Source organism: Phocoena sinus, chromosome 10 (genome assembly GCF_008692025.1).
Source record: "Phocoena sinus isolate mPhoSin1 chromosome 10, mPhoSin1.pri, whole genome shotgun sequence".
Taxonomy (NCBI): Eukaryota; Metazoa; Chordata; class Mammalia; order Artiodactyla; family Phocoenidae; genus Phocoena; species Phocoena sinus.
Window position 1 is genome coordinate 87,762,548 of NC_045772.1, and position 25,104 is coordinate 87,787,651.

Genomic DNA, 25,104 nt, shown 5'->3' on the forward strand with positions numbered 1-25,104 from the left:
TTTTTCACCTACAAATTTTCTCTAGCTGTCAATCATAATCACCTCATTTTTACATCCATTCAGGTCGCTTTTACACATGGAATTCCAAAAGCAGATTTTCCTTTTATTAGCTCTCAACCCAGAAACTGTATACGGTTGAGGTGGTTACTCTCTCTTTTTAAAAAAATTAATTAATTAATTAATTTTGGGCTGCACTGGGTCTTCGTTGCTGCGCATAGGCTTTCTCTAGTTGCAGCGAGCGGGGGCTACTTTTTGTTGCAGTGCGCCGGCTTCTCATTGCGGTGGCTTCTCTTGTTGCGGAGCACGGGTTCTAGGCACGTGGGCTTCAGTAGTTGTGGCTCGTGGGCTCACTAGTTGTGGCTCATGGGCTTCAGTAGTTGCGGCGCACGAGCTCTAAAGCACAGGCTCAGTAGTTGTGCCGAGTGGGGGTTATTCTTCACTGCAGCGTGCGGGCTTCTCACTGCAGTGGCTTCTCTTGTTGCGAAGCACGGGCTCTAGGAGCGCGGAATTTAGTAGTTGTGGCTCATGGGCTTCAGTAGTTGTGGTGCACAGGTTTAGTTGCTCCGTGGCATGTGGGATCTTCCCGGACCAGGGCTCAAACCCGTGTCCCCTGCATTGGCAGGCGGATTCTCAACCACTGCACCACCAGGGAAGCCCCGAGGTGGTTACTCTTAAAAATAGGTGTCCCAGAGTTCAACCCTGGACCTTCTTTCCTTTTTTTCTCCATACTTTTCCCTAGCTCTAATTACTAGTGACTAGTTAATTTGGAATAGATACTTTAAAAAATAAACACAAATTTACTTATATAGCATCAGCTTGAGTCTTTTAACCAACACAGTCAAAAGACTTTATTAACAGGTACACTTTAAAAAAAAAAGAGATTTACAATGTAACAATCATATAATTTCCTGAGAAGAGAGCAAAAAGATCAAATTAGCAAGTTAGCGATCTTCCTTATATGAGATATGCGCTCAATTGTTGCTGACTGGAAGAAAAATTTAACTGTATCATAGATCTTTCTTCAAATTATAGGAATATATAACAAAAATGTTGTAAGCCCATTATTCAGCTGCTATTTACATATTTTAGAAACAGATTTCCTCTCACTAGTTCTTTTTTTTTTTTTTGCGGTACACGGGCCTCTCACTGTTGTGGCCTCTCCCGTTGCAGAGCACAGGCTCCAGACGCACAGGCTCAGCGACCATGGCTCACGGGCCCCGCTGCTCTGCAGCATGTGGGATCTTCCCGGACCGGGGCACGAACCCGTGTCCTCTGCATCGGCAGGCGGACTCTCAACCACTGCGCCACCAGGGAAGCCCTCACTAGTTCTTAATATAGTCAAATATTAAAATGATTCATATGTTAAAGCAGGGGAAAAAAAATCACACTTAGATCAATTTTAACAGTACATATTTATATTACCGAAGAATCTAAGCCCTGGAGTTTTAAAAGAAAGAAGGTAGAATTCATCAAGAAGTAGATATATTTAGAAATAATCTAAATGCTTGATGAACTATTTTCTGGAGACACTCATCATAAAACAATCAGAATTAACCCAGAAATGCCAAAGAAATGAAACTCATCAAAAAATTTTATTTTAATTTATTAAACTTGAAAAACATCCAACATAATATAAAAACACAATGAAATTAACTTCATGAATATAAATTCCCTTCTAAGATTCAGAACCTTAAAAAACACTGTCTTGTGTACTTTTAAGATAGCAATTGAAAATATACTTACCGGAAATTAAACGTAATTGTGTAAGAAGAAAGAACGTTCAGTTGGAATGTTAGGATTCTGCATTCACCTCAGTACACTGATAGGTGAAAATGAATAAAGAGGGAAGGTGGAATAAAAATGCAGGTGGTATTTCAAACTAACTAAAGGTGTATTAGTTTAATATAAAACATGAATGAATCCTTGCTTTCTGAGGAAGAAGTGGTTTCATATCGTGACTACTAAAATGATATGTACTATGATAATGACATACTTGCAAGGCATGGAATAAAATGTAAGTGGAAATCACCATTATTTTCCCTACAAGCCTTTACCTTTTCACAGGTTCTGTCTGTACCAGGGCAGCATCTAACATGGCTTTCATCCACAACTCCATTTCCTTTCCTGTGTCAGTGCAGAAATAATAGGTCCGCATGTTTGGATGGGCTGCCTGATTGAAAATGGCACGATCATTTTAAATAGAAATATGGTATCTGTAAAAGAAAAAGAAAGATAGTTCAGTGGCTCGCTACACAGATCATTACTATCCAATTTCAAAGAAAGCAGACTTGTCTTACATACCGATATAGAAATGAGGGACTTAAGAAAAATACAATTCAATATTGAAAAATATATACATATTATATTTTTTCTCCTAACTTTACCATTTTTCTTTTTCTTAAAAAAAAAAAAAGATGTATAGGAGGGGAAAGAGGTAAGAAAGGAAGCAGCTGGCCGTCACTGTTCCATGCACACATCCCTAGCAATTTGCATTTACTACAATTCACATCTTTCTATTCAAGAATGTTCCAGAGCAACCAGCAACACGTCATTGAAATGTACATGTCATAGCATTTTCCCTCCTGTGTTACCAGTTCCTTTAGCCCTTAAACGGTGCTGCTGTTTAAAGCATTTTGACTAATCCTTACAGACATCTATACACAAACATAAAAGATCTATAAATGACCCAAAATGGCACTGCCCTTTAGCTTTTCTTCTCAAGTTTCAGAGTTAAAATGTAAATACACTGGGTTTGAGGCCTATATAACTGGTAAGTAGGTTTCTTTCTTTATGGTGGCAATCTGCCTCTATCCAGAGAAACAGAAAACAACACAAAGAAGTCGCTGCTGACGGATAGCTACCCACGTTCAAGCACTGAGTGCTCAGCTTAGCCCTGGGCCTGCAGCGCAAAGATGGACAGCAGCAGTAGCTACGTCAGAGCAGAAAACAAAGCCAGATTAACACAACATGGTTAGATCAACTAGACTTCAATAAAATTTCTTTAAAAAAGAAGGGGGAAAAAAAAAGAAAGAAAGAAAACAAAGGCCAGGGTGGGGAATTCTGTGGGGGGAACCATTCTTAATTTCCATTTAAGAATGCCTGTGACAGCTCCCTGGTAGACATTGAAGGACAAGCAAAGAGAAACAAAAGCTATTTCAGCACAGAATGAGGCAGAAGGAAGGGCACTAAGCACAGAGTTAGTCTAAAGAGACGAGAGGAGTAAATCTGGAGCCACACACTTCAGTCAGAGATCTTGACTATCTATCTGCTTTACTTACAATGTCAAATTAGCTGCTTCAGAATCTTTTTCAGAATCAGGATATAAATAAATTCAATCAACACAGTGAGCAAATTAACTTACAGAACCAACAAATCTCACTTGACCACGTAAGGGATGTAACACTATCTACGGAAACCACGTGAAAGAAACAGCTGAAATGCCACCAGTTGTTAAAATGATTAAAACCATCACCAAGAGTCACTGGACTGGCTGAGTGGGGTTTTGGAGAAATGGATGAAGACCACTGCCCCTGTCTGTGATCAACGGAAGGAACACTGGGCTGGTGCTCAGAAGACCCAGGTGTAGCCAGGACTCAAGACACTAACAAACCACACCCAAGCTTGTGATCTGTCAAAGGGAATATTTACAAGATGATGGCAAAGTTCCTGATTTAGCTTTAAGTTCCACAGTTTTGTTCAACAATTGTCTATAGCTTCTACTTACCACTGTGAAAGCAGCAGCATCAGTGCCAACGGACTTAGTAGTAAAAGTGGCTCATAAATTCAGAGAAAACAACATGGCAGAGAAGAGAATTTGAAATAGAAATCATTATCCTCGTTATAGATAAAATCCAATCAAGATTAAACCGAATAATTACAGAGACAATATACTTAACACGCATGGTCACTTTTACTGCTATTTTAACATTCTATTTATATATTTTTAAAAATCTATGTTTTTTTAGAGTTTAAGAACCAGCAAAATGTCCTATGACTAGTACAAATTCAATAAACATTTGACAAGTTGATGAGCAAACAAAAAAATTTAAACCTGTGCCCAAATAACAGTGTTAGTATCACAGAGTTGGGCAATGTACTTTTACATAGTTATTACTTTAAATTATCAGTATTAGAGTTTGCTATAGCATCTTAAAATACTTAATTCCATTTCTCTGGTTCATACTGTTAATAACATTTATTGAAATGGGTAGCGACTGCCCTTGTAGCCACTGGTCTTTGCTCAGATATTACATTCTCTTTGAGGTCACCCATCACCCTCCCACCACTCTGCCTTTCCCTCTCTTTTCTCCATAGCTAATAATGTAACACATTAATTGGCAAAAGTTGTAAATCAGCTGCAGTCCTGAGTATTCTTTAAAAGTGGACAGGAATTAAAAATTGAATCAGTTTTATAATGGTGCAAACATTTTCATTGTTAAATAACAGCATGTGTTACCCTTGAATTTCCTCTTTTCCTTAAAATGAAAAATTTAAACCCTTCAGAGTTCTTAATTTAACACTGATTTAAAAAAAAAAATAGGTGACTTCTGAAATTTATTTCAGCCATAATCATAAAGCAAAGAATGCAGTATGGTCTCTGAAAACAAAAATAACCAACTGAGCGTTCAAGTGGCCTCTTACTTGAGGGTGCTCTACAAGCCAGCACATCACAGAGATGCAGAGATGGGTGGGTATTGTTACTTAGGGGAGGGAGGCTCAGGTCTGCTTAGATTTAGTCATAGATTTAATGTTTCAACTGCAATATTCTCTCAAAACTATCTGATGTTCATGAAGTACTTAGACCCAAGAATATCTTTGTAAATATCCTATAAAATCATGAATGCACATGTATTATGTTAAATAACACACCACCCCCAAATTTACTATGAAAATATTCAAACATACAGTAACCTTTCAGGAATAGTACAATGATCACCAGGATACCTACAGCTATATCCATCAATTATTAGCATATTAACATATTTGCTTTAACTAGAACCATTTGAAAGTAGAGACATAAAAGACCCTTGGCCCCTAAATATTTGAGCACGTACTGCCTAATTAAAGGGACACTCTCCTCCTCGACCCGAAGACCACTACTATGTTTTTAATATAAAAATAACTGTTACTAAAATATCTTTTTGTAATAATCCATAGTCAATATCCACTTTTTAATCAGTGCAAGATTCAAATACAGAATAAAAAAGTATGATTATTTCCTTACCTTAAAAGCATATTTGCGATTGATGTGATCCTCGGAGGTAAGCATAGCTATCTGAAAACTAGGCAACAGTATGCTTCCCAGAATACCCTCTTCTTTCTCATCTAAGAGATAATTGAACATCTGATTAGAATTTTAAATGTTCTCATGAAACAGAATAAATTTTCTTGCAACTTATTTTGACAAAAAATCAAAAGATTTTCATATATTAATGAAGAATTCATGTATTGTTTAGGTAGTTCTTTGTAAGGTTTTAAAAGAAAATATTAAATAGCAGAGTATATATACTGCTTTACTTTCAACACGCTTCCCTACCCTAAGCAAATCAGAAATTGGCCCACATGTCAGAAAAAGGTCAATTAGACAGAAAAACAGCATACATTTGTTTGGCATATAGACTGCATGCTACAAAGCCCTTTGACATGTGATTCACTGAAACTACATTAGCATATAAGTGATGACACAGAAAATTTATAAAAGGAATCCACCCACATGGCTGGTAGGATATAAATGTGCAACCATTTTAAAGCCAGGACAAATGCACGGCTCACTTGTCACATCCTTCAGACTTGGCTCAATTTCTCATCAATGAAGCCTTCCTTGACTGCTCTATTTTAAAGTGCTTCCCACCCTGACCCATCCCAGAGCCCTCTCTTCTCCTTCTGGAACCCCACCACTGTCTCCCCTCACCACCACCCCAATTACTGCTGATACACTGCATGTTTTAGTTTTTTACTTATCATCTTTCTCTCTCCACTGGAATGTGAACTCCATGAAGACACTTAGAACAACAGTAGCAGATACTCAAAAATTTTTGAATAAATGACGATACACATGAATACATTATTGTAAACTATGCTATAAAAATCATACGCTTTTTAAGCATAGATCTTTGAAGGGTTGTTTTTAATCAGTCGCTACAATATACAATAAAGTTATGGGAATAAATTACAGGCCTACAAGGCAAGCACATAAAATATACCCAGGAAAAAGATAAAACATTAATCTCGGCACAGTATAGATTCACATTATTAACTTGCTGCCTGGGGGCAGAGATGTTTATGAAACTTGAAATCCATAGTACATTGTTAGAGACCCAAAAGACCAGTTAATAGAGCTGTGCATTAGGCTGATGAACTCACCCATGAGAAAAACCATAAATGAGAAATAATTCTTTTTATTATGCTTACCATGTTGTTTTTATTATTATAAACTTAACGAGGGATTTTATTTATTTTCCCCTTACTTCGAGACTATATGGTAAAACTTCCAAAAGAATAAGGTCACATTAGAGGTTATTTCTATAGCTTTTCTCATAACAGTGGAACAAAATTTTGCTTTTACTATACTGTACTCATTCAGGTATAGTTCACTAATACAAGAAAGAATGAACAAAAGTGCAGATTTATTCTAAAAGGTAAAAAAAAAGAGGCAGAGAGCAGACATCAATTATAGAGAACATGACAATTTTCTATAATTGAGTCATATTCTAATTTTAAATCCAACTTTATGCTTATATAAAGCATGTAATCAGAAACAGCCTGAAGTCATCTATATTGAAAGATCATTTTTTATCAAATAATACCTTCTTCTATGTTGCATAATTGGAAAACTGACTTTCCTAAAGTTATTTCAGAATATGCAGCATCAATAAGCACAGGGTGACTTCACTGGATTATCATGGACTGTTTCCTGGCCAGATTCCAAGCAGCTCTGAGATCCTGGGCAAGTTACTGATGCTGGGCATCTCAGTTTCATCTACTACAAAACTGAGGAAAACAAGACTTACCACTAAAGAACTTGTTGTGAGGGTTAAATTATTTAACAGACATAATGAACACAATAATGCACTCAGCTCATACTAAGTGTTCAGTAACTACTGCCATTATTACATAAAACTGAAGGCATATAAAATCTTCATCTGTCAAATGACTAACCGAAGAGTCCCCTGCTAGATCACTTAAATGTTCCTAATCATGGCTTTCTTTATAGTTCTCTACCTAGGTAACTGTCTACCTAGGCAGCTGTCTTACTGATATTTTTTTACTGTCTTAACTCTACCTAGGTAACTGCCTTAGTTTCTATCACCCAGCGGGCCTCATATACTGCCAAGCGAAGGGTAGGAACTGAGTGATGTTTGTAGAAAGAACGAACTCCTCGTTGGGGACAGAGAGTCGGCCAGGCCTTTCTTAGACTGCACGGCCGCCTAACTTCTCCCTCTGCCCTATCCTACTTCCCTCCGTTCCCAGGCCCAGGTCCCGATACCAAGAACACTCCCCAGTAGGCCTCTTGCACCCTGATCTCCATCACAAGGCTCGCTTCCTGAGGAACACAACCTGGGACAGGAACCATAAAAATCTCAACATTTTAGCGGATTCAAGTGACATTTTAGATTCCCCCATTCCTTCTTTCACTTTAAAGACGTTTGGGAACAAGACAAGAAATACATACAGTCACAGCTGGTTAAGTAACTTACAGACCGGGATGTCGTTACTCATTATCGTTCCTCGCCAGAATACTGCAATATTTTGCTAACTGGTCTCTTGGCTTCTAGCTCAAGTGCTACGGTGATTTTTCTAAAATGTACACTTGATCTTGATACTATTTTTTGTATTCAAGACAGGAGTTTTAAATTCATTAGAATAACAAACAAATGCCTTTTGTGCCTTGATCTACTTTTTAGCCTTTACTCTTGCTACGTCTTCAGACATAACCTTCATTCCTTACGTCCTATATGTAAATTTTACAAATATGTCATGCTCACTCATGCTTTGTACATGCTAAGTCCTTTGTCAAGATCACCCTTCTTTCCTAATCCCTTCCTTGCACAGGCCTGGTCAACACTCATCAACACAACTGAATACTATAACATTTTTTCTCAGACTCCTTCTGCTAATCTGTGAGTTCCATAAGGAGAGGGGTTTATATTGTTAATTTCTGCATTCTACCACCTAATAAGATGTCTGGTGCATCAAAACAGCTCTCTGGGACTTCCCTGGTGGCGCAGTGTTTGAGAGTCCGCCTGCCGACGCAGGGGACGTGGGTTCGTGCCCCGGGCCGGGAAGATCCCACATGCTGCGGAGCGGCTGGGCCTGTGAGCCATGGCTGCTGAGCCTGTGCGTCCGGAGCTTGTGCTCCACTACCGGAAGAGGCCACAGCAGTGAGAGGCCCGCACACCGCACAAAAAAAAAAAAAAAAGCTCCCTGTTAGCTACTACCCTAGTCTAAAGCCATCATCATTTCTACACAGTAACTGCTAACTCTTGTTTCCTTCCTTCCCCTTTATAACTCATTCTCTAACAGCAGCCTGAGTGAGCTTTTTGAAGTGTAAATCAAAAGCATATCACTCTTATGCTTAAAAATACACAGCTGTTTCCTTATGGTATCTTGGGCAGAACCTAAACTCCAACAGAATCCAAGACTGGTGCAATCTCCCATCCATCTCTTTCCCTACTGCTAACCTCCCTGCTTGGTACACTGGTTTCTTTCTGCGTCTTCAACATCCCAAACACTTTCCTACCACAGAGCCTTTGCGCTATTGCTCCCCTCGGCCTGGAATGCTCTGCTCACTCTGCCTCCTCCTTGTCATTGGGATCTTGCTACCTAAAACATCGGCTCAGAGCCCTGGTCCATAGAGGCCCTTACCCCATGCCCTTCTTTCATATCATGACCTTATTTTCCTAAAAACACTTACCATGGTCTTGTTTATTTATCTGAGTTTATCTACTGTCTCCCTGACCTCTCTAGATGACAAGCTTCATGGAAGCCTTCTTTCACTGCTATTTTGAAAATACCTGGAACGAAGTGGGTCCTGCTCAGTAAACATTCGTTGAGTGAATTGCGTCCCACGGTAAACTTCATCAATAGACTGACTACAGAACAGAGCAATTTTAGTACTTTATCACAGTGTTCATGATATGCCTGGTATATTGTAAAGAACAGTGGGAACCTGGGCTTCCATCTGGTGTTGGATGCTATCCTATTGCAAAAAAACAGCAAAGCTCTTATTCTCTCTCTGAATTATTTCCTATATCCGTAAAACACAGACTGACCTGTCAAAAAATTCTGACAGCATGTTCTGTATGTTAGTATATTAAATGCTTTGAGACATACGGAAGAAATGAATGGGGCCATTGTATTCAGGTTACAAGAGAAGACGAGATTGGGAATTCCCTGGCGGTCCAGTGGTTAGGGCTCCATGCTTTCACTGTCGTGGGCCAGGGTTCGATCCCTGGTCGGGGAACTAAGATCCCACAAGCTGTGCAGCGTGGCCAAAAAAAAAAAAAGAGAGAGAGAGAAGACGAGATCTGGGTATTTAGGAGAAGTGTCTGGGTGCAGATCCTGGCTTTGAGACTTGCTTGGGGAGACAGGCCAGCAATTGGACCTTGCTGCCCTTAGTTTCCTCTCGCGTGAATGGGAATAATAAGATTTGCCACCTTATCAGGTGGCTGTGAGGAAGAGATGGACAAGATCATAATGTTATGTGCTTAGCATATACCAAACACTCCAAAAATTGCAAGCTATTATGATCATCTCACTAAAATCTGATAGTTTTTATTTAAAATCTGACATTTCCTATTGATAAAATAGTGAGAGTGTAGTATCATATGCTTCTTTTTTTTTTTTTGCGGTACGCGGGCCTCTCACTGTTGTGGCCTCTCCCGTTGCGGAGCAACAGGCTCCGGACGCGCAGGCTCAGTGGCCATGGCTCACGGACCCAGCCGCTCCGCGGCATGTGGGATCCTCCCACACCGGGGCACGAACCCGTGTCCCCTGCATCGGCAGGCGGACTCTCAACCACTGCGCCACCAGGGAAGCCCTCATATGCTTCTTTCCAGCCATCTGAAGAATGGAAGTGAGTTAAATGTTATACCTTTCCTTTCTATATCTTCTTCTTTTTTACATTCCTCCTGTCTGGGGAACTGTACTAAAATTAATAAATACATTGAGTGTAAAATGCATATGGTTAATAATAATATGGAATCTCATACTCAACATGGCTTCTGAATTCACCTTTACTTTTTAAAAATTAGGTTAAAAGTTTTTCTATTTTAATAAAGGTGACAAGTAGCAAGCACCTTTCCATGAGCAATAATAACAGCAAAAGACAAGGAACTCAGTGAGCTTTTTGTTGCAAATTAACACTAAGAAATTTTTATATGAGAAGCAACAAACATTTTCTTGTTCTTATTTAAAGTTCTAAATGGTCTATAAAACGTACTGAAAAAGGGAGAAAAGTACAAATTATAAGCTTAGGAATACTGTATGAGTTACAAATCCTGACTTTCTGCAAGACTGGGAAAACCTTTAAGGAAAATTGTAGAGTAAGTCTGGCACTTAACTAAAGATAATACCACAGTTGCGGCCTGACCAACATCCCTACGACAAAATGAAAGTTTATAGGTCTGGTTAATTCTGACTCAGCAGTACTTCTCAACCACAGTATTCAGTGGGGGGAAAAGATGAGTACAATTCTAGTAATTTCTAAACCTGAAGGTCAATATGCACATGTTGCTTTGATAGATGACCACAGAATTTTGTCACACCTTTTTCTGGACAATCACAAAGTAAATTTTAAAACTGCTAATAGGCTCTAAAATTCTATTGCATTCTGTGGTATATAAATGAGTAATCATGCACTGACAATCTAATTCTTTAGTGACTGTTTCCAACCAGACTTTAGGGAAGAAGGAATGGTTGTCCAAATTCATGATTTTATATTGTAGCTGAAGCAGATTTCTAGGGAGAGCACAGCCTATGCACTCCTTTCTCTGTTCATACCAGCTTTGTGGTATCTAACAGATCCACATGGCACATGATCAGAGACTTCTCTAGACTCTGACTTAAAATTGTTATTAATCAACAACTTATTAACCAGAAAACATTAAAAGAAGAAGAAGAAAAATAGAAGATGGACTTCCCTGGTGGTCCAGTGGTAAAGAATCCGCCTTCCAACGCAGGGGATGCGGGTTGGATCCCTGGTCAGGGAACTAAGATCCCACGTGCTGCCGGGCTACTGAGCCCGCGTGCCGCAACTACAGAGCCCGCGTGCTACAGAGTCCCCACGCGCTCTGGAGCCCCTGAGCCACAAGGAGAGAGAAGGCCGCGTGCCACAACAAAGAGCCCGTGTGCCGCAAGGAAAAATTCTGTGAGCCACAACTAAGACCCGCCGCGCCCCAAAATAAATAAATAAATACTTTAAAAAGAAAAAAAAATTAGAGAGAGAGAGAGAAATGAAGACTGCCTTTAATAATACCTTTATTTCTTCTCCACCAACATTAGTAGCCTGGTTTGTAACCCTTCTGTAACTTTCTCAATGTTTCATGGAGGTCTTTTTGTTTTATAAAAAAGTGTGTGTGTGTGTGTGTGTGTGTGTGCGTGCGTGTGAAGGGCTGGAAGGGATCATAATAAATACATTCTATGTTATTTTTCTTATTTGCTAGTACATCATGGCAGTCTCTAATCTAATGCACTAAAATCATTTGCTGGGGAGAATGGGATATCTAACAGACTGATGGCTAGATCTGACAAAACTGACAAGTAAAAAGAATCAAACATCAAACTAACGTTTTTCATCTATTAGGCACTGAATTCAAGGATAACATTATAGAGTGAATACTCACATGTTCTTCACACAAAACAAATCGGTTCAGCACAATCAGATTACAGAAACTGGACCAAAACTAAGACCAATCTGCTTGAAGCACAATATCCTTCTGTCCCTCCGCCTTACTCAGAATTACATGTCAATAAAGAAAAGATTTTCTTGATACTATTTGTTGATAATAAAATAGCAAAAAGATTTGTAATGTTTTCTCTTTAAAAGAGTATCTGATACTTAACATAAATTCTATTGTTTACGGTAAACTCACCTCTATAATAAAAGAGGCAAAGGTCAGAAAGCACGAACCAGCGTTTCTTCCATAGCTTCATGCCAGTACTGTCCTGCATTAGATCAGCATATTAAAGGATTTTCTTTTTTCATTTCAGAAAATTAAAGCTCATTTCTGGTTTTCTTATTTGTTTAAAATAAGCTTTTAAGACAAGGTGTGTTTGACATATGCTATACAGAAATCAAACTAAAACGCTAAGCAAAATTTTGGGTTTGTTTCCTGGGGACTTGTATCATATTAAGATATTCCCAAGTATACTGGTCTTTGAAGAGTAATACTGTCATGTAAAAGGAATTCTGCTGAAGCAATGTGATTTGGTTTCATATTTGCAAGCAATTTGAAATCCCCTCTATTGAACACATCTGCTAGCATGAGAATAATGGAACTGTGCAGCAGTGTATGCATTCTGGAAAACCAGATTTAATAAATATGTTAATCTTCAACAAGAAGAAAAGTATGTGATTTGAAATTCTTCCAAAGGTAATGTGATTTTAAATGACTGTGAATAAAGGAACCTTAGCATATAAACACATTTCATAAACATTTTTTTTCTTCTTACACAGACAGCTTGGGTTTTGCTTATCCAGCAGAAAAGAGCACCTACTTGGCAGCTTTTTCTAAGTTATTTAGGTAATAAAAATGCCAAGCTCAAACAAAATCACAATTTTAATGAAAATTACCTTCCCACATGCACTAGAGCAAAACCACAAAAGAAAACGAAACACAGACACAGACCCAGACTGAGACACACACACACACACAAAGGCAAAAAAGAGGTCAGTTTGTATGTGCATTGATTTATATTTCTTAATTTACTTCTAGCTGTGACTATCATCTAAAAATGCCTTTAGAACTGAAGAAATTATATGGGTAAAAATCTCCTGAAGTAAGGGATCTGTCCTTAAAATTGACAGCTACACTAAGGAAAGCTCTCCCCCGCCCTCCCAAATTACACGGTATTTTCAATCTCCTAATTAATTATCTCTTTAGTACAGATAATTAAAAAGTTTAGATCTTTAAGCGGCTCTACAAACAAATATTCTCTGTAAGTCACACACCTATTACAAAATAAACACTCATGGTAGAGAAACTGATTGGTAACGCTTTGGCAATACTAAATTAACCAAGGGATCAAGAAATAAGAACAGCAATCATTTAAAATAAGGAATCCTATATCCTCTACAAAGCTCAATAGCACACGGAGCTATTTCAATAGAATTTGGACTCAGAAAGTCTAGTTAAAAAAAACCTTTTAGCTTGGATAAGTTTAAATGTCAGATGGTTAAAATATAGTAAATGATCTTTAAGTAAAAATGAAAAGTTGGTATCCAAGTTACATACCCAATCAACTCAGTAAGAAATTGGCGAAACTAATCTGAATGGGAACTCTCTGGATTTTAAGTGGGTCTTCCGCCAATACAGTAGTTTAGTTGCCACCCAACTTTCAGACAGAACAAGGTCTAATGAATGTTTCGTAACAAAGTCATTATGAATTTTACTGAATATAATTATTAGGCCATCTGAAAGCAATTAGCAATATTTGACAGAATAAATTAACACTGTCAATGGACTAATATTTAACTTGCTCTGCATCATCTGTATACATGCAGCATGAATCAGAGAGACAGGACAAAGAAAAAGGTCTTGAATGCCGAGTTATCTCAGTTATCTGGAGTTCATTTATCTGAAACCCAGCTGCAAACTAGAAAGCAAAAAAAGAAAACAAAAGCCTCTGAGCAATCCAAACAGATGTCACCAAGTCCAACGTACATGCATCCCTACTAATTCCAAAACGTACAACAATGTTCCAAAAAAGCTTAGTTACCAGGTTTCCCTGGTAACGCAACTATACAAACCCCAACTTATCAGGGTATCTGAGTGACCCATGCTTGATCAAACAAACAAAAGAAAGAAAAAACAGTACAGACACTTAACAGAGCGGTCTTGAGAGCACAGAAGCAAAACTCTGAAAAAATCAGAAAAATCTCAACTTATGATCAGATTTCTCTATAAATTAAAGCAGAGAAGTACATAATTCTACATTTCTTCAATGATTTTTATAGGACAGAAAAATGTACAATACCTCTGGTTTTTTTTCCATTTAAAAAATAGTTCTGCCTAGATAATTTTAGCATGCTGTTCCTAACATTTTCAGGCAGCATATATCTAATTTCAAATTTAGAAATACCTGCCCACCCCTGCCCACAATATCTCTAAGTAACATCCATTACTTTTTCTTTCTCCATTGTTCCCCTAACTCTCTCCGTGGTAATAAGAAGTGAAGAATCTGGATGACCACTACAGTTCTTTCTCCACTCTATACAATTGTCTTAGGTGCCTTCAGCAGAAAAGGTCCCTTTTGATTCTGTCCTTTTTTCACATCAAATAGGAAAAAAAAAGAAAAATACCTGTTTATAAAGCCAACCTCGTCTGACCACAGGTGCATTAGGATTCCTTTTAATTGAATTTGATCTCTTTCCAAAATTATGAACTTTTTTTGAAGCCCGTGAAGTCTAAGGAAAAAAAAAAAAAGCCCAACAGAAAATGTGGTATTAATGCCTAGATATTGAGTTTATTTTTCATCTTCATAATTTTAATCTCTTTTCAGATTTCTCTGAAACTTCCAGGATTTAATCTGTTCAGATGAATTACTGCAATTCCACTTTTGTGTCTTAGTTGTTTCAAATGTAAGAATTCTGCACAAAGATTTTTCCTCCTCTAGGATACTACGGAAGGATCACAAATCTCTCTCCTTTAAAATCCACGTGTACAATTTTTAAAAAGGCACAGTGTGTGGCATTACCTGCTAAATAGAAGGAACCTTGAGTAAAAATAATGTTAACACATCTTAAAGAATAAACCAAATGACAGCACTTTTTGATTTATATCTGCATTTAATCGTGTTGCTCCAATTAAAGAAAGTTAACAGTGCCATGTCACAAGAGCAAATCTAACAGATAAGATAGAAACAAACATATCACATCAAGTCAAAACAAGACTGGAAGGATCTGCTTAACGTCATGTAGTGTTTTCTTCTTTACGGACAAACTCTGAATGTGGATAATACCAGACAGATGGTGTTTACCATATTCTTAAAAGTACACATAATCTTTTAAAATACTGCTGTGTTTATTGCGAACATTTTATCTTGGTGGGAATGATAGCAGTAACCAACAAACATAAAGACAAAGAAGCTGAATTTGAATTTCTCTATGAAGGTAAGTACTATCAATTTATCTCTTAGTTTTCAACTTATCTAGAATCTTTGGAAATCTAGCACATTACATTAGAATCTCCTTTTATGAGGCTTGTATCAGTACATAATAGAATTTTAAGGCCCAATATCAGCCATTTTGGGGGGATACATTTTAATTTACTTTTGAACATATAATGCTTAAACACAGTATAAATCTCAAATGTTACAAAAAGGTACAAAAGGACCAGTCTACTTCTCACCTCTGGACCCCAGCACACAAACAACCCAAACACAACCCTGTGAGGCGACTGATACCACTGTGTATATAAGTGTCTATCCATCTGAATAACTTTTCATAGTTATGGAATATCTCTTTTTTTTTCTCAAATAACTGCATACATAATACCTACTCTTCAGTATCCTTCTTTAATTATCATATAAATTACAGATATTATGCATGCATGATAGTTTTCTGTGGTTGGATTTCTCATTTTCTATTTTGACTTCTGGGATTTATGTCATATTTTAGACAGCCCATCTGCATTCTGAGTTTATTTTAAAAAAACCTCCATTGCTTTCTGTACTGCTTTTAGAGTTTTGCTTTTACCGCTTTAACACCTGATCCATCTGGAAAATTTTGGGTGTAAAGTGTGAGGCACAGCTCCAACCTTCTTTCCAGACAATGACTTGCTGGCCCTCAACTGGTAAGTCATTTTTCTAGATTTTAATTAGTATAAATTTACAAGCATTATAATGCTGTGTTATCCTGCTAGTGTTTTATGCTATACAAGGATTAGAAATAATTTACGTTATTTGAAAATTTATGTTTACTTGTAATATTCTACAATATTTCATTTAAAAAACCTTACCAGGCATTTAAAATAGATAATTGTCTATTACCCATTTCTTTACAATAACCATAATTTATTATTACAATTGTTTTACTATTATAAAATACACAATTATGTTCTAAATAAAGAAGATTCTTTTATCATCCCTTGATTTTCTTGCTATCCTTAATTTAGGACCTGAGCATTAACGTTACGGCAACCATTTATTCAGATTTAGCAGCAGGTTTTCTACGAGTTTGAAGACATTTTAATATTAAAATTCTAAATTTAAAACATTAACGTTATGGTATAAAGTACAAGAAGCAATAACTAAAAACTTTTATAGACACACAAGTCTGGGATTGGAGATTCAACAATTAACATTTTTGTTTCTGATTACAAAGAAAAACCACCCACTTCTGTTTCCATGTGGCTATGGCACTTTTCACATCATGGGTTCTAAACACATCAGTCACCAAGCACAGTGGCTTGATGGGTTTTCCTTTAGCAGTAAAAGATTTTACATTTTAAAAAAACAGTATGATAGAACATATATTATTCTAGGCATACTTAATAGTCAGAAAATGGGAGTTCTAGGCCATTATATTAATCTTCACCATTAAAACTTAAGCTGATTCAATAAACTTCCATTTTCTCACACAAACAACCATTACATTTGTAAAATTATTCCAAATCTGAACTCTACAATATTTAAAAAATCATTAAATTATTAAAATATAAGCTTACTACTTTATATTCTAAGCCACTGCTTATGTCAATTACCTCGAACGTAATTAGGTTCACGTAATAATAAAAATGAAATGATTATTCTAAAACTCTAACTCCATTAAGAGTAACAGTAATAGATATTACCAATTATACCAGTTATCAATAATTAACAGTAAGCAAAATAACTTACTCTGCCTACAGGGCTCACTGGATGCACCGCATAGTCTGAAGTCATGTTATAGTTAGAAGCTTCATTTATCATACTTATAGGTCGTTCCTTCTTTTCGTCAGATGTCATGGTTGCAACGGTCCTGAAAATATAATATGCCAGAACGCTAGAACTTGCTGTTTATGTAAACTACTGTACAATAACATTTCCCTAGAGTTAACAATGCTGGTGTCTGACTTTTTCAAAACAGCTGGGTACTAGTTAGAGATTAATAAGCTCCAGAGTTGGAGCTTAATATTTCTAACTACTTTAAAAATAATTAAGCACAACTTAATATCATGTTTATTTTAATAAGCCTTAATACAGATATGCTACTTGGTCATCTAACTGGAACATTAAAAATTTAATTACAAGATTAGTGATTCTAATACTGAAAACAGTAACAATGATAGGGAATTCCATGGCAGTCCAGTAGTTAGGACTCTGTGCTTTCACTGCTGAGGGCGTGGGTTTGATCCCTGGTTGGGGAACTCAGATCCCACAAATTAGTTTAATAATTTGACCAAGTTTACAGTTTTCCCTGACCTTGCATCCTGCGCTCTTGAGTTTACTATCTGTGTCTGACCTATTGTAAAAACAGCTTCTGGAATTACATTCCTCATGAAAAAAAAATTTAAGTCATGTTTCTATACCATACATAGTAAACAGACGGCATTCTGTTATTATACTTGACTGCAAATGTCCAGATAAGAAAACTGTTAAATCGTACTGTATTAAGTACGGATAACAGCAATTTCAATGCTAACCCCATTTTTTTTTAACATCTTTATTGGAGTATAATTGCTTTACAATGGTGTGTTAGTTTCTACTGTACAACAAAGTGAATCAGCTCTACATACACATACATCCCCATATCTCCTCCCTCTTGCGTCTCCCTCCCACCCTCCCTATCCCACCCCTCTAGGTAGCCACAAAGCACGGAGCTGATCTCCCTGTGCTATGCGGCTGCTTCCCACTAGCTATCTATTTTACATTTGGTAGTGTATATATGTTCACGCCACTCTCTCACTTCGTCCCAGCTTACCCTTCCCCTTCCCCATGTCCTCAAGTCCATTCTCTACGTCTGCATCTTTATTCTTGTCCTACCCCTAGGTTCTTCAGAACCATTTTTTTTTTTTTAGATTCCATATTTATGTGTTAGCGTACGGTATTTGTTTTTCTCTTTCTGACTTACTTCACTCTGTGTGACAGACTCTAGGTCCATCCACCTCACTACAAATAACTCAATTTCGTTCCTTTTTATGGCTGAGTAATATTCCATTGTATATATGTGCCATATCTTCTTTATCCATTCATTTGTTGATGGACACTTAGACTAACCCCATTTTGAACAGAGGCATTCCATGAAACGCTTTACTTACTGTTCATTCACTACAAAAATACAATTGTCCTGTGATGGCTGTCCTGTGACTGGATGTTTACAGGTCACTTTCCTTTCATTATGGCTGAAAACAGAATAAGAGAAAATGTACGTGCTATTACCACAAACTTTAAAAAAATATCCTGGTAGCAAAATAGCCATTTCTTTATAGCAACATTAAAGTTAGTGAATAAAGGAGATGCAATTCAAACCCCCAGGTGTTGACACTCCTACATAACCTTTTCTACTATCTACTGTGTGTACACGTTTGTGTAAATGTTACTTACAGTTTTACAGTACAGCTAGACTCACCACTCCCAACCCCACGCCCACCGCCAGTATGACCTCAATTTGTTCTTCTATTGTATAAACAAAAGTAAGTTGATCTGACTCCACAATCATTGCATCTTATGTGACAGGTGGGCCACAGAAAAGTGTGAGTATCCACCTACCTTCATTATTTGGTATCCCAATCTAGGTACGTTACAGAAACCTAATGCCAAATTCATGATGGAAAAATAAATCTAACAGTACTACCAGATGGGCACTGGCACATTAAAACATAGTACCACTGGAAGAGCAATAATTTATGGCATTTTGGCTTCACAAAGGAAAGTTTACATAAATAATGTAATGGGATTGATTTTTATGATACCTGAAGTATGCTATAGAAAAATGGAATCTGAAGGAGAAAACAAAAATCTTAAATGAAATGCACAAACAACAACACAAGCAAAGAAAAATCTACTTATTATGTTTGCTGAAAAAAAATCTGGTTTGATTAAAGAGTGACTATTTTTTGGAGAATAAGATCTTTAGGCTTCCTATTGTTTTCTAGAAATGAGAGGAGAAAAATCCCAAACTATTTATCTAAGCCAAAAATAACAGATGCCCAAAATAATATGCAATATACATTTGATATACTAAAAAAAATACATCATTTGTAAACAAATATTTTTTTCCCGTTTAGTAACATACCACAAAGCGACCTGAAAGGAAGATCAATCATTGGTGTGCTAGATCTTAGAAAACGTACTTTCATTATGGAGGAAATTGTCAAGATGTTGTACTGAATACTGCTTTGTTAACCTTAAAAGATTATTACATGTGATCTGTATTGCAGGACATTTATAACTGCAGGCCACAAACTTTCTGGCAAACTTCAGATACTTAAGTTCCTTTTCCAAATCTGAACTTTCACTAGTATTATTTTTATTGGTTACTCAAGTACTGGGAACTTTATTAAATTAAACTAAAACCGTACAAAAGAAAAGGTATACAGTTAAAAAAAATTATATATTGACTATTGTGACAACAGAATTATTGGTGGAATATAATGTGTTTCTGTTAATCCTTTAGTTAATTGGTACTTATTACACCAACTGGTGTTTACAAGACTACCAAATTATCAACCTTTTGCAGTGTTTTTTTCTTTTACAAAACACATTCAATAACACCTTTAAAGTCCAAAGGTGTTAAGAGGTGGTGGATTTAGATGTTTATTTGTGGTGATATTTTCACTACATAAAAAGTATGCAAGTGATTTTATTTTAACTGTTGATTTTAAAAAAGTACAATAGTAATAAATAAAATTCAAATTAAAAAAAGTACAATAGTGGAAACCTAAAGTCTCATAATGGAATATCATTTTATGTAATAAGCAATAAATTGGTAACAGAATAACTAAGAAAGTACAGCCTCTGGAGATAAGTGGAAAACGATGAAGTACCCAAATGTGATGAATACCACGAACGTGTCAAGGTATGTAAATTCTCATGTTTTAACAGAATAAAACACTGTGGGGGAGAAGGGGAGTAAATTTGTGATAGAGATTAGACACCTTAATAATAAAAACTAGAGGATAGCATCTTTTTTCTTTAAAGTGTCTTCTTGGGGAGAAGCATTAAAAAGCTGGAGTTGGTTGAGTGGAAGATAGAACAGAAATATAAAAATTCTTTTTATAAAATCCAATATTGAAAAAATAAATAACCCCCTATTGTATTATTTTCCTATGATATGTCATCTTGTCTAGAAGAAATATAGCAGACTCTAATCCTAATATTCTAGAAGCTGTAAATTATAACAACACGGCCCTGCAACGGTTACTGGGATAAGAGATTCCGCTGACCTCTGAACAGTAGACTTGAGTACCCATTAAACAAGGAAGCAGGGCAATGGAGACATTAAAATAAAGAACAGTCAAAAAGGAGCACAGGGCTTCCCTGGTGACGCAGTGGTTGAGGGTCCACCTACCGATGCAGGGGACGCGGGTTCGTGCCCCAGTCCAGGAGGCTCCCGCATGCCGCGGAGCAGCTGGGCCCGTGAGCCGTGGCCGCTGGGCCTGCGCGTCCGGCGCCTGTGCTGCGCAGCGGTAGGGGCCGCGGCAGTGAGAGGCCCGCGTACTGCAAAAAAAAAAAAGGAGCACACAAACATTCTTTTCCCGGAAAGTGGATGCTATTTCAATGAAATTGACATTTTTTTTTTTTTTTTTTTCTTTTGCTGTATGCGGGCCTCTCACTGTTGTGGCCTCTCCCATTGGGGAGGCCGTTGTTGTGGCTCCGGACGCACAGGCTCAGCGGCCATGGCTCACGAGCCCAGTCGCTCCGCGGCACGTGGGATCCTCCCGGACCGGGGCACGAACCCGTGTCCCCTGAATCAACAGGCAGACTCTCAACCACTGCGCCACCAGGGAAGCCCGAAATTGACATTTTTATTGTCCAAGCACTTTTTTTTTTTTTTTGCGATACGCGGGCCTCACTGTTGTGGCCTCTCCCGTTGCGGAGCACAGGCTCCGGACGCGCAGGCTCAGCGGCCACGGCTCACGGGCAAAGCCGCTCCGCGGTATGTGGGATCTTCCCGGACCGGCCTGCATCGTCAGGCACACCCTCAACCACTGCGCCACCAGGGAAGCCCTGTCCAAGTACTTTTAAGATCACAGTGTCTTAAAGTAAAACTAACTAAATAAAAATCTTAGCATTCCATCTTAGTTAAAAGTTCAGTGACTAAAATCAATATGAAAAATGAACATATTTATGTTCTTTTACTTTTCCTTAGTACCCAATGTGTTTTCTTTTAATGTTATGATATTAAATTGACATAAAAATTCATTTATTTAGAAGGATACTCTAACATGAAAGTCTTCTGCTGTTCTCTAAGGAAAGAAATAATCTTTCCTACTATGTACACCTAATTGTAACATAAACACAGAAGTCCTCTGAAATGTTTATTCATTTGTTCTGACTTAAATTACAGTCATTCAAGATTACTAGGTTTCTATAAAATCCAAATTCAGAAGACTGAGATTTTATAGGCAATTAGTTTAGTTACAAAATTGTCATCTCCCATAAAACAACATACTTAGCAAATAAAAAATCAGAGTAATGTTTTCTAATCATTTTGTTAAAAATGAATTAAAATAAATTAAGAGTAGGACAAACCAAAATATCAGCCAAACCAAATTCCAGTCTTAATTGTTGAAACGTCGTAATTTTCCACTACCTGATAGGATTGTCAATTCTCACTGCTCTTGTGCAAATCTATTTTTATACACATTTTAAAATTTCAAAACCATTCCTTATTATGTTGGCATTTACACTTCACTGTTATACTAATCTTGCATTTTTAAGTACTGTAATGGTAAAGGATAAACATAATGTCTAAATTACAGAAACTAAAAATATGAGTTAAAAGCATACTGAGTGCCAATAAATGACAGCAATGTAAATGAAATCCAAATGAACCTTTGAAAACATAAGGAAAAAGCTATCTCTGTTAATGCACGGGATTCTTTTAGTGCATAATACATGAGTTCTTTAATACACACAGCAACTGGGCACTGTGGGAGGTGGCTGGCCGAGGTATCATGTCATGACCACCTTCCTTGGTGCAAAAGAGGAGTGACTGCTTAGGGCCACGAGGGGGCAGGGAAGACAAGATTCCAGCCTTCAATTCTACCAGTTTGTCCCCAGCATTATTTACAAAGTGTGTCTTTTCATCCTACACTCGCCATCCTTTTTGTAGTCCAAAGGTTTTTTTTTTTTCCTCCTCCTTTGAAGGGCCTCAAAATTCAGATCAAGAGTACCATCAGTTTTCCTATAACATTCATGTAGAAGTATGTTCCAATTCAATTCATATATTAAGGAACAATTTGAGTGTCACATAAATCCTGCATTTGTTTATGCATGATCCCATCCATGAGAAAGTCTAGGTGAGTGCAGAAACTGCACCTTGATGATGCAGCCCCTAGGAGCACACAAATCACACACCTGCACACCCTCAAACGTCCACCAGCTACTTCAGTTCATTGCCTGCTTTACGAAACACACCCATCCACATGCAGTGATACAACTTTTTCTAATTTCACAACTCCCTACTTCCAACAGTTCCCAATAATTCACAAGCTGAAACCCTTCCAATTCCATTTCCACAAGCAAACTGCAGGGCTTTCTCAACGCAGAGAGTATATGTAGTATGTTTGCATTTTCTAACCATTTAATATGTGTGAAACTGTGCTACCACTTTCACTAGGTTCCTATCTTTATTTTTATGTGTTACTAATGAGGTTTTTTAGTGCTGTGCCCCTAAACCCATTTCCCACAAAAGCCCCATGCTTTCATTGTCCAATTTTGCACAGAGAGGCGATTTTTAGGAAGACACGTGCCGTGTTATAGCAAAAGTGACTGTACTAATAAATTATGAACTAACATACCTCTGTGCTACTAAAAATGCATTTGAAGCTTTACTAGACAAGGTGTTATTCAAAAAATCCTTGCCAGAGATTTTATGCTCTTCATGACCGAAAGGGAAAAATTGAAAAGATATGGTTTTATATCAATTTGTGCTTCTAGAGGAATCCTTATAAAGAAGGGATAAAATTCAGGTCTTGATATAAAATACCCTTATGGTCACAGAACAAACTAATTCCCTTCTTTCTGACTCACTGTGGCACAGGAGGAGGTCCAAACTTTTCTAAATATGAGATCAGGTATTCGCCTCCACCTAACTCTTACTTCCAGACTTCTGTCTGTGATGGTTTAATGTGTAGGTTTAGACCAGTGGTTTTCAACTGGGAATGATTTTTATCTCCCATGGGACATTTGGAAATGTCTGGTAATATATACATTATCGAAGTACAGTTGATTTACAACGTTGTGTTAATTTCTGCTATACAGCAAATTGATGTAGTTATGCATATATACACATTCCTTTTTATATTCTTTTCCATTATGGTTTATCCCAGGACATTGACTGTAGTTCCCTGTGCTATACAGTAGGACCTTGTTGTCCATCCATTGCCTGGTAATATATTTGAATGTTACAACTGGGGCTGGTATGTAGTGGGTAGAGGCCAGGATGCTGCCCAACATCTTGCAATGTGCAGGAAAGTTTTCCACATGAAAGAAGTATCCAGCCCCCAATATCAACAGTGCTGAGGTTGATAAGCCCTGCATTAGACCACCATAGCCCTCTAACAATGAACTCTACCAAATAAGCCACACTTATTTCTTTGTGTTCCTGTTCTTCTCTAGAGACAACAGAAGCAGCCATTGAGACCACTGGTCAATGAATCAGACTACTTAGGTGTGAATCCCAGCTCTTCCTCTCACTAGCTAGGTGACCTTAGGCAAGTTACTGTGACTGTCCATGCCCCAACTGCCTCAATTAGGTAACAGTAGCTATGTCACAGGTTGTTACTTTATTTGTTCAGAACTGTTCTGGGCACCTGGGTATGGCAGTGAATAAAACGTAAAAATCACTGTCCTCATGGAACTTAGTGTCTAGTGGGGATGTTAAGAGTAAACAGTGTAAACATGGCCTGGAACAGACAAGCCCTCGATAACTGTTACTTACTTTTGTTATGCACTGCAGGACTTTGAGCATATGTTGTCGTCATCAGACTACTGTTCAGTCACCTGTTTAAACCTTAACAGTTCATATTAACACGTACCCCCAAAACTGTTTAAAAACTCATGTTATCCCACTACTCAGTATTTATTGTAAAAGAATAAAGTGATTGCTCTTGGCTTTCATGCTTCTGGTCAAGATACCCCTAATATGTCCAAAAACAAAAAATAGAGGAGAAAAGTAATTCTAATATAAAAGCTCCAGAGCAAGAGTAGCTATGTTTTTTTTGTTTTGTTTTTTGCAGTACGCGGGCCTCTCACTGTTGTGGCCTCTCCCGTTGTGGAGCACAGGCTCCAGACGCGCAGGCTCAGCGGCCATGGCTCACGGGTCCAGCCGCTCCGCGGCATGTGGGATCTTCCCGGACCGGGGCATGAACCCGTGTCCCCTGCATCGGCAGGCGGACTCTCAACCACTGCGCCACCAGGGGAGCCCAAGAGTAGCTATGTTTTTAAGGCAGTATTCAAGAAGGTCTTTAAATAGTGACAAGACAACACTTAAAAAACAGAAAAGGCTTCTGCTATTCCAGAGTTCAGGACTGAAGGAAATTGGTCATATTCAATAGCTGCATCTGAGGATCATGCTCTATCAAAGGCCCAGATAAAGGATTGAATCAATGCCATTTTTAGAAAAGGTTATCAAGAAATTGACATGTTGCAACACAAACTGCTTGTTCTTTGGCACTATGCCCTCTTCACTATTTATTACTAGACATTTAATCATTTACTAAAACTAGAAAATCAAAT

At 37.6% G+C, this 25,104-nt stretch overlaps 1 protein-coding gene across 6 annotated transcripts in view; it reads right to left on the reverse strand.

Annotated features, from left to right (window-relative positions):
• Positions 1-25,104, reverse strand: part of PLEKHA5 (pleckstrin homology domain containing A5) — a 245,304-nt gene that overhangs the window by 75,722 nt on the left and 144,478 nt on the right. For 5 of the 6 annotated variants that reach the window (XM_032646107.1, XM_032646106.1, XM_032646105.1 and 2 more), the window contains exons 4-9: positions 18,459-18,542; positions 17,059-17,179; positions 14,522-14,626; positions 12,093-12,165; positions 5,225-5,325; positions 2,055-2,170 (exon numbers count right to left, since the gene is read on the reverse strand). In XM_032646107.1, the coding sequence (XP_032501998.1) occupies positions 2,055-2,170; positions 5,225-5,325; positions 12,093-12,165; positions 14,522-14,626; positions 17,059-17,179; positions 18,459-18,542 (600 nt within the window). Of the gene's footprint in view, positions 1-1,128; positions 2,214-3,724; positions 5,326-12,092; positions 12,166-14,521; positions 14,627-17,058; positions 17,180-18,458; positions 18,543-25,104 lie in introns of those variants that run through there. The other variant, XR_004351848.1, reaches the window with a different exon arrangement.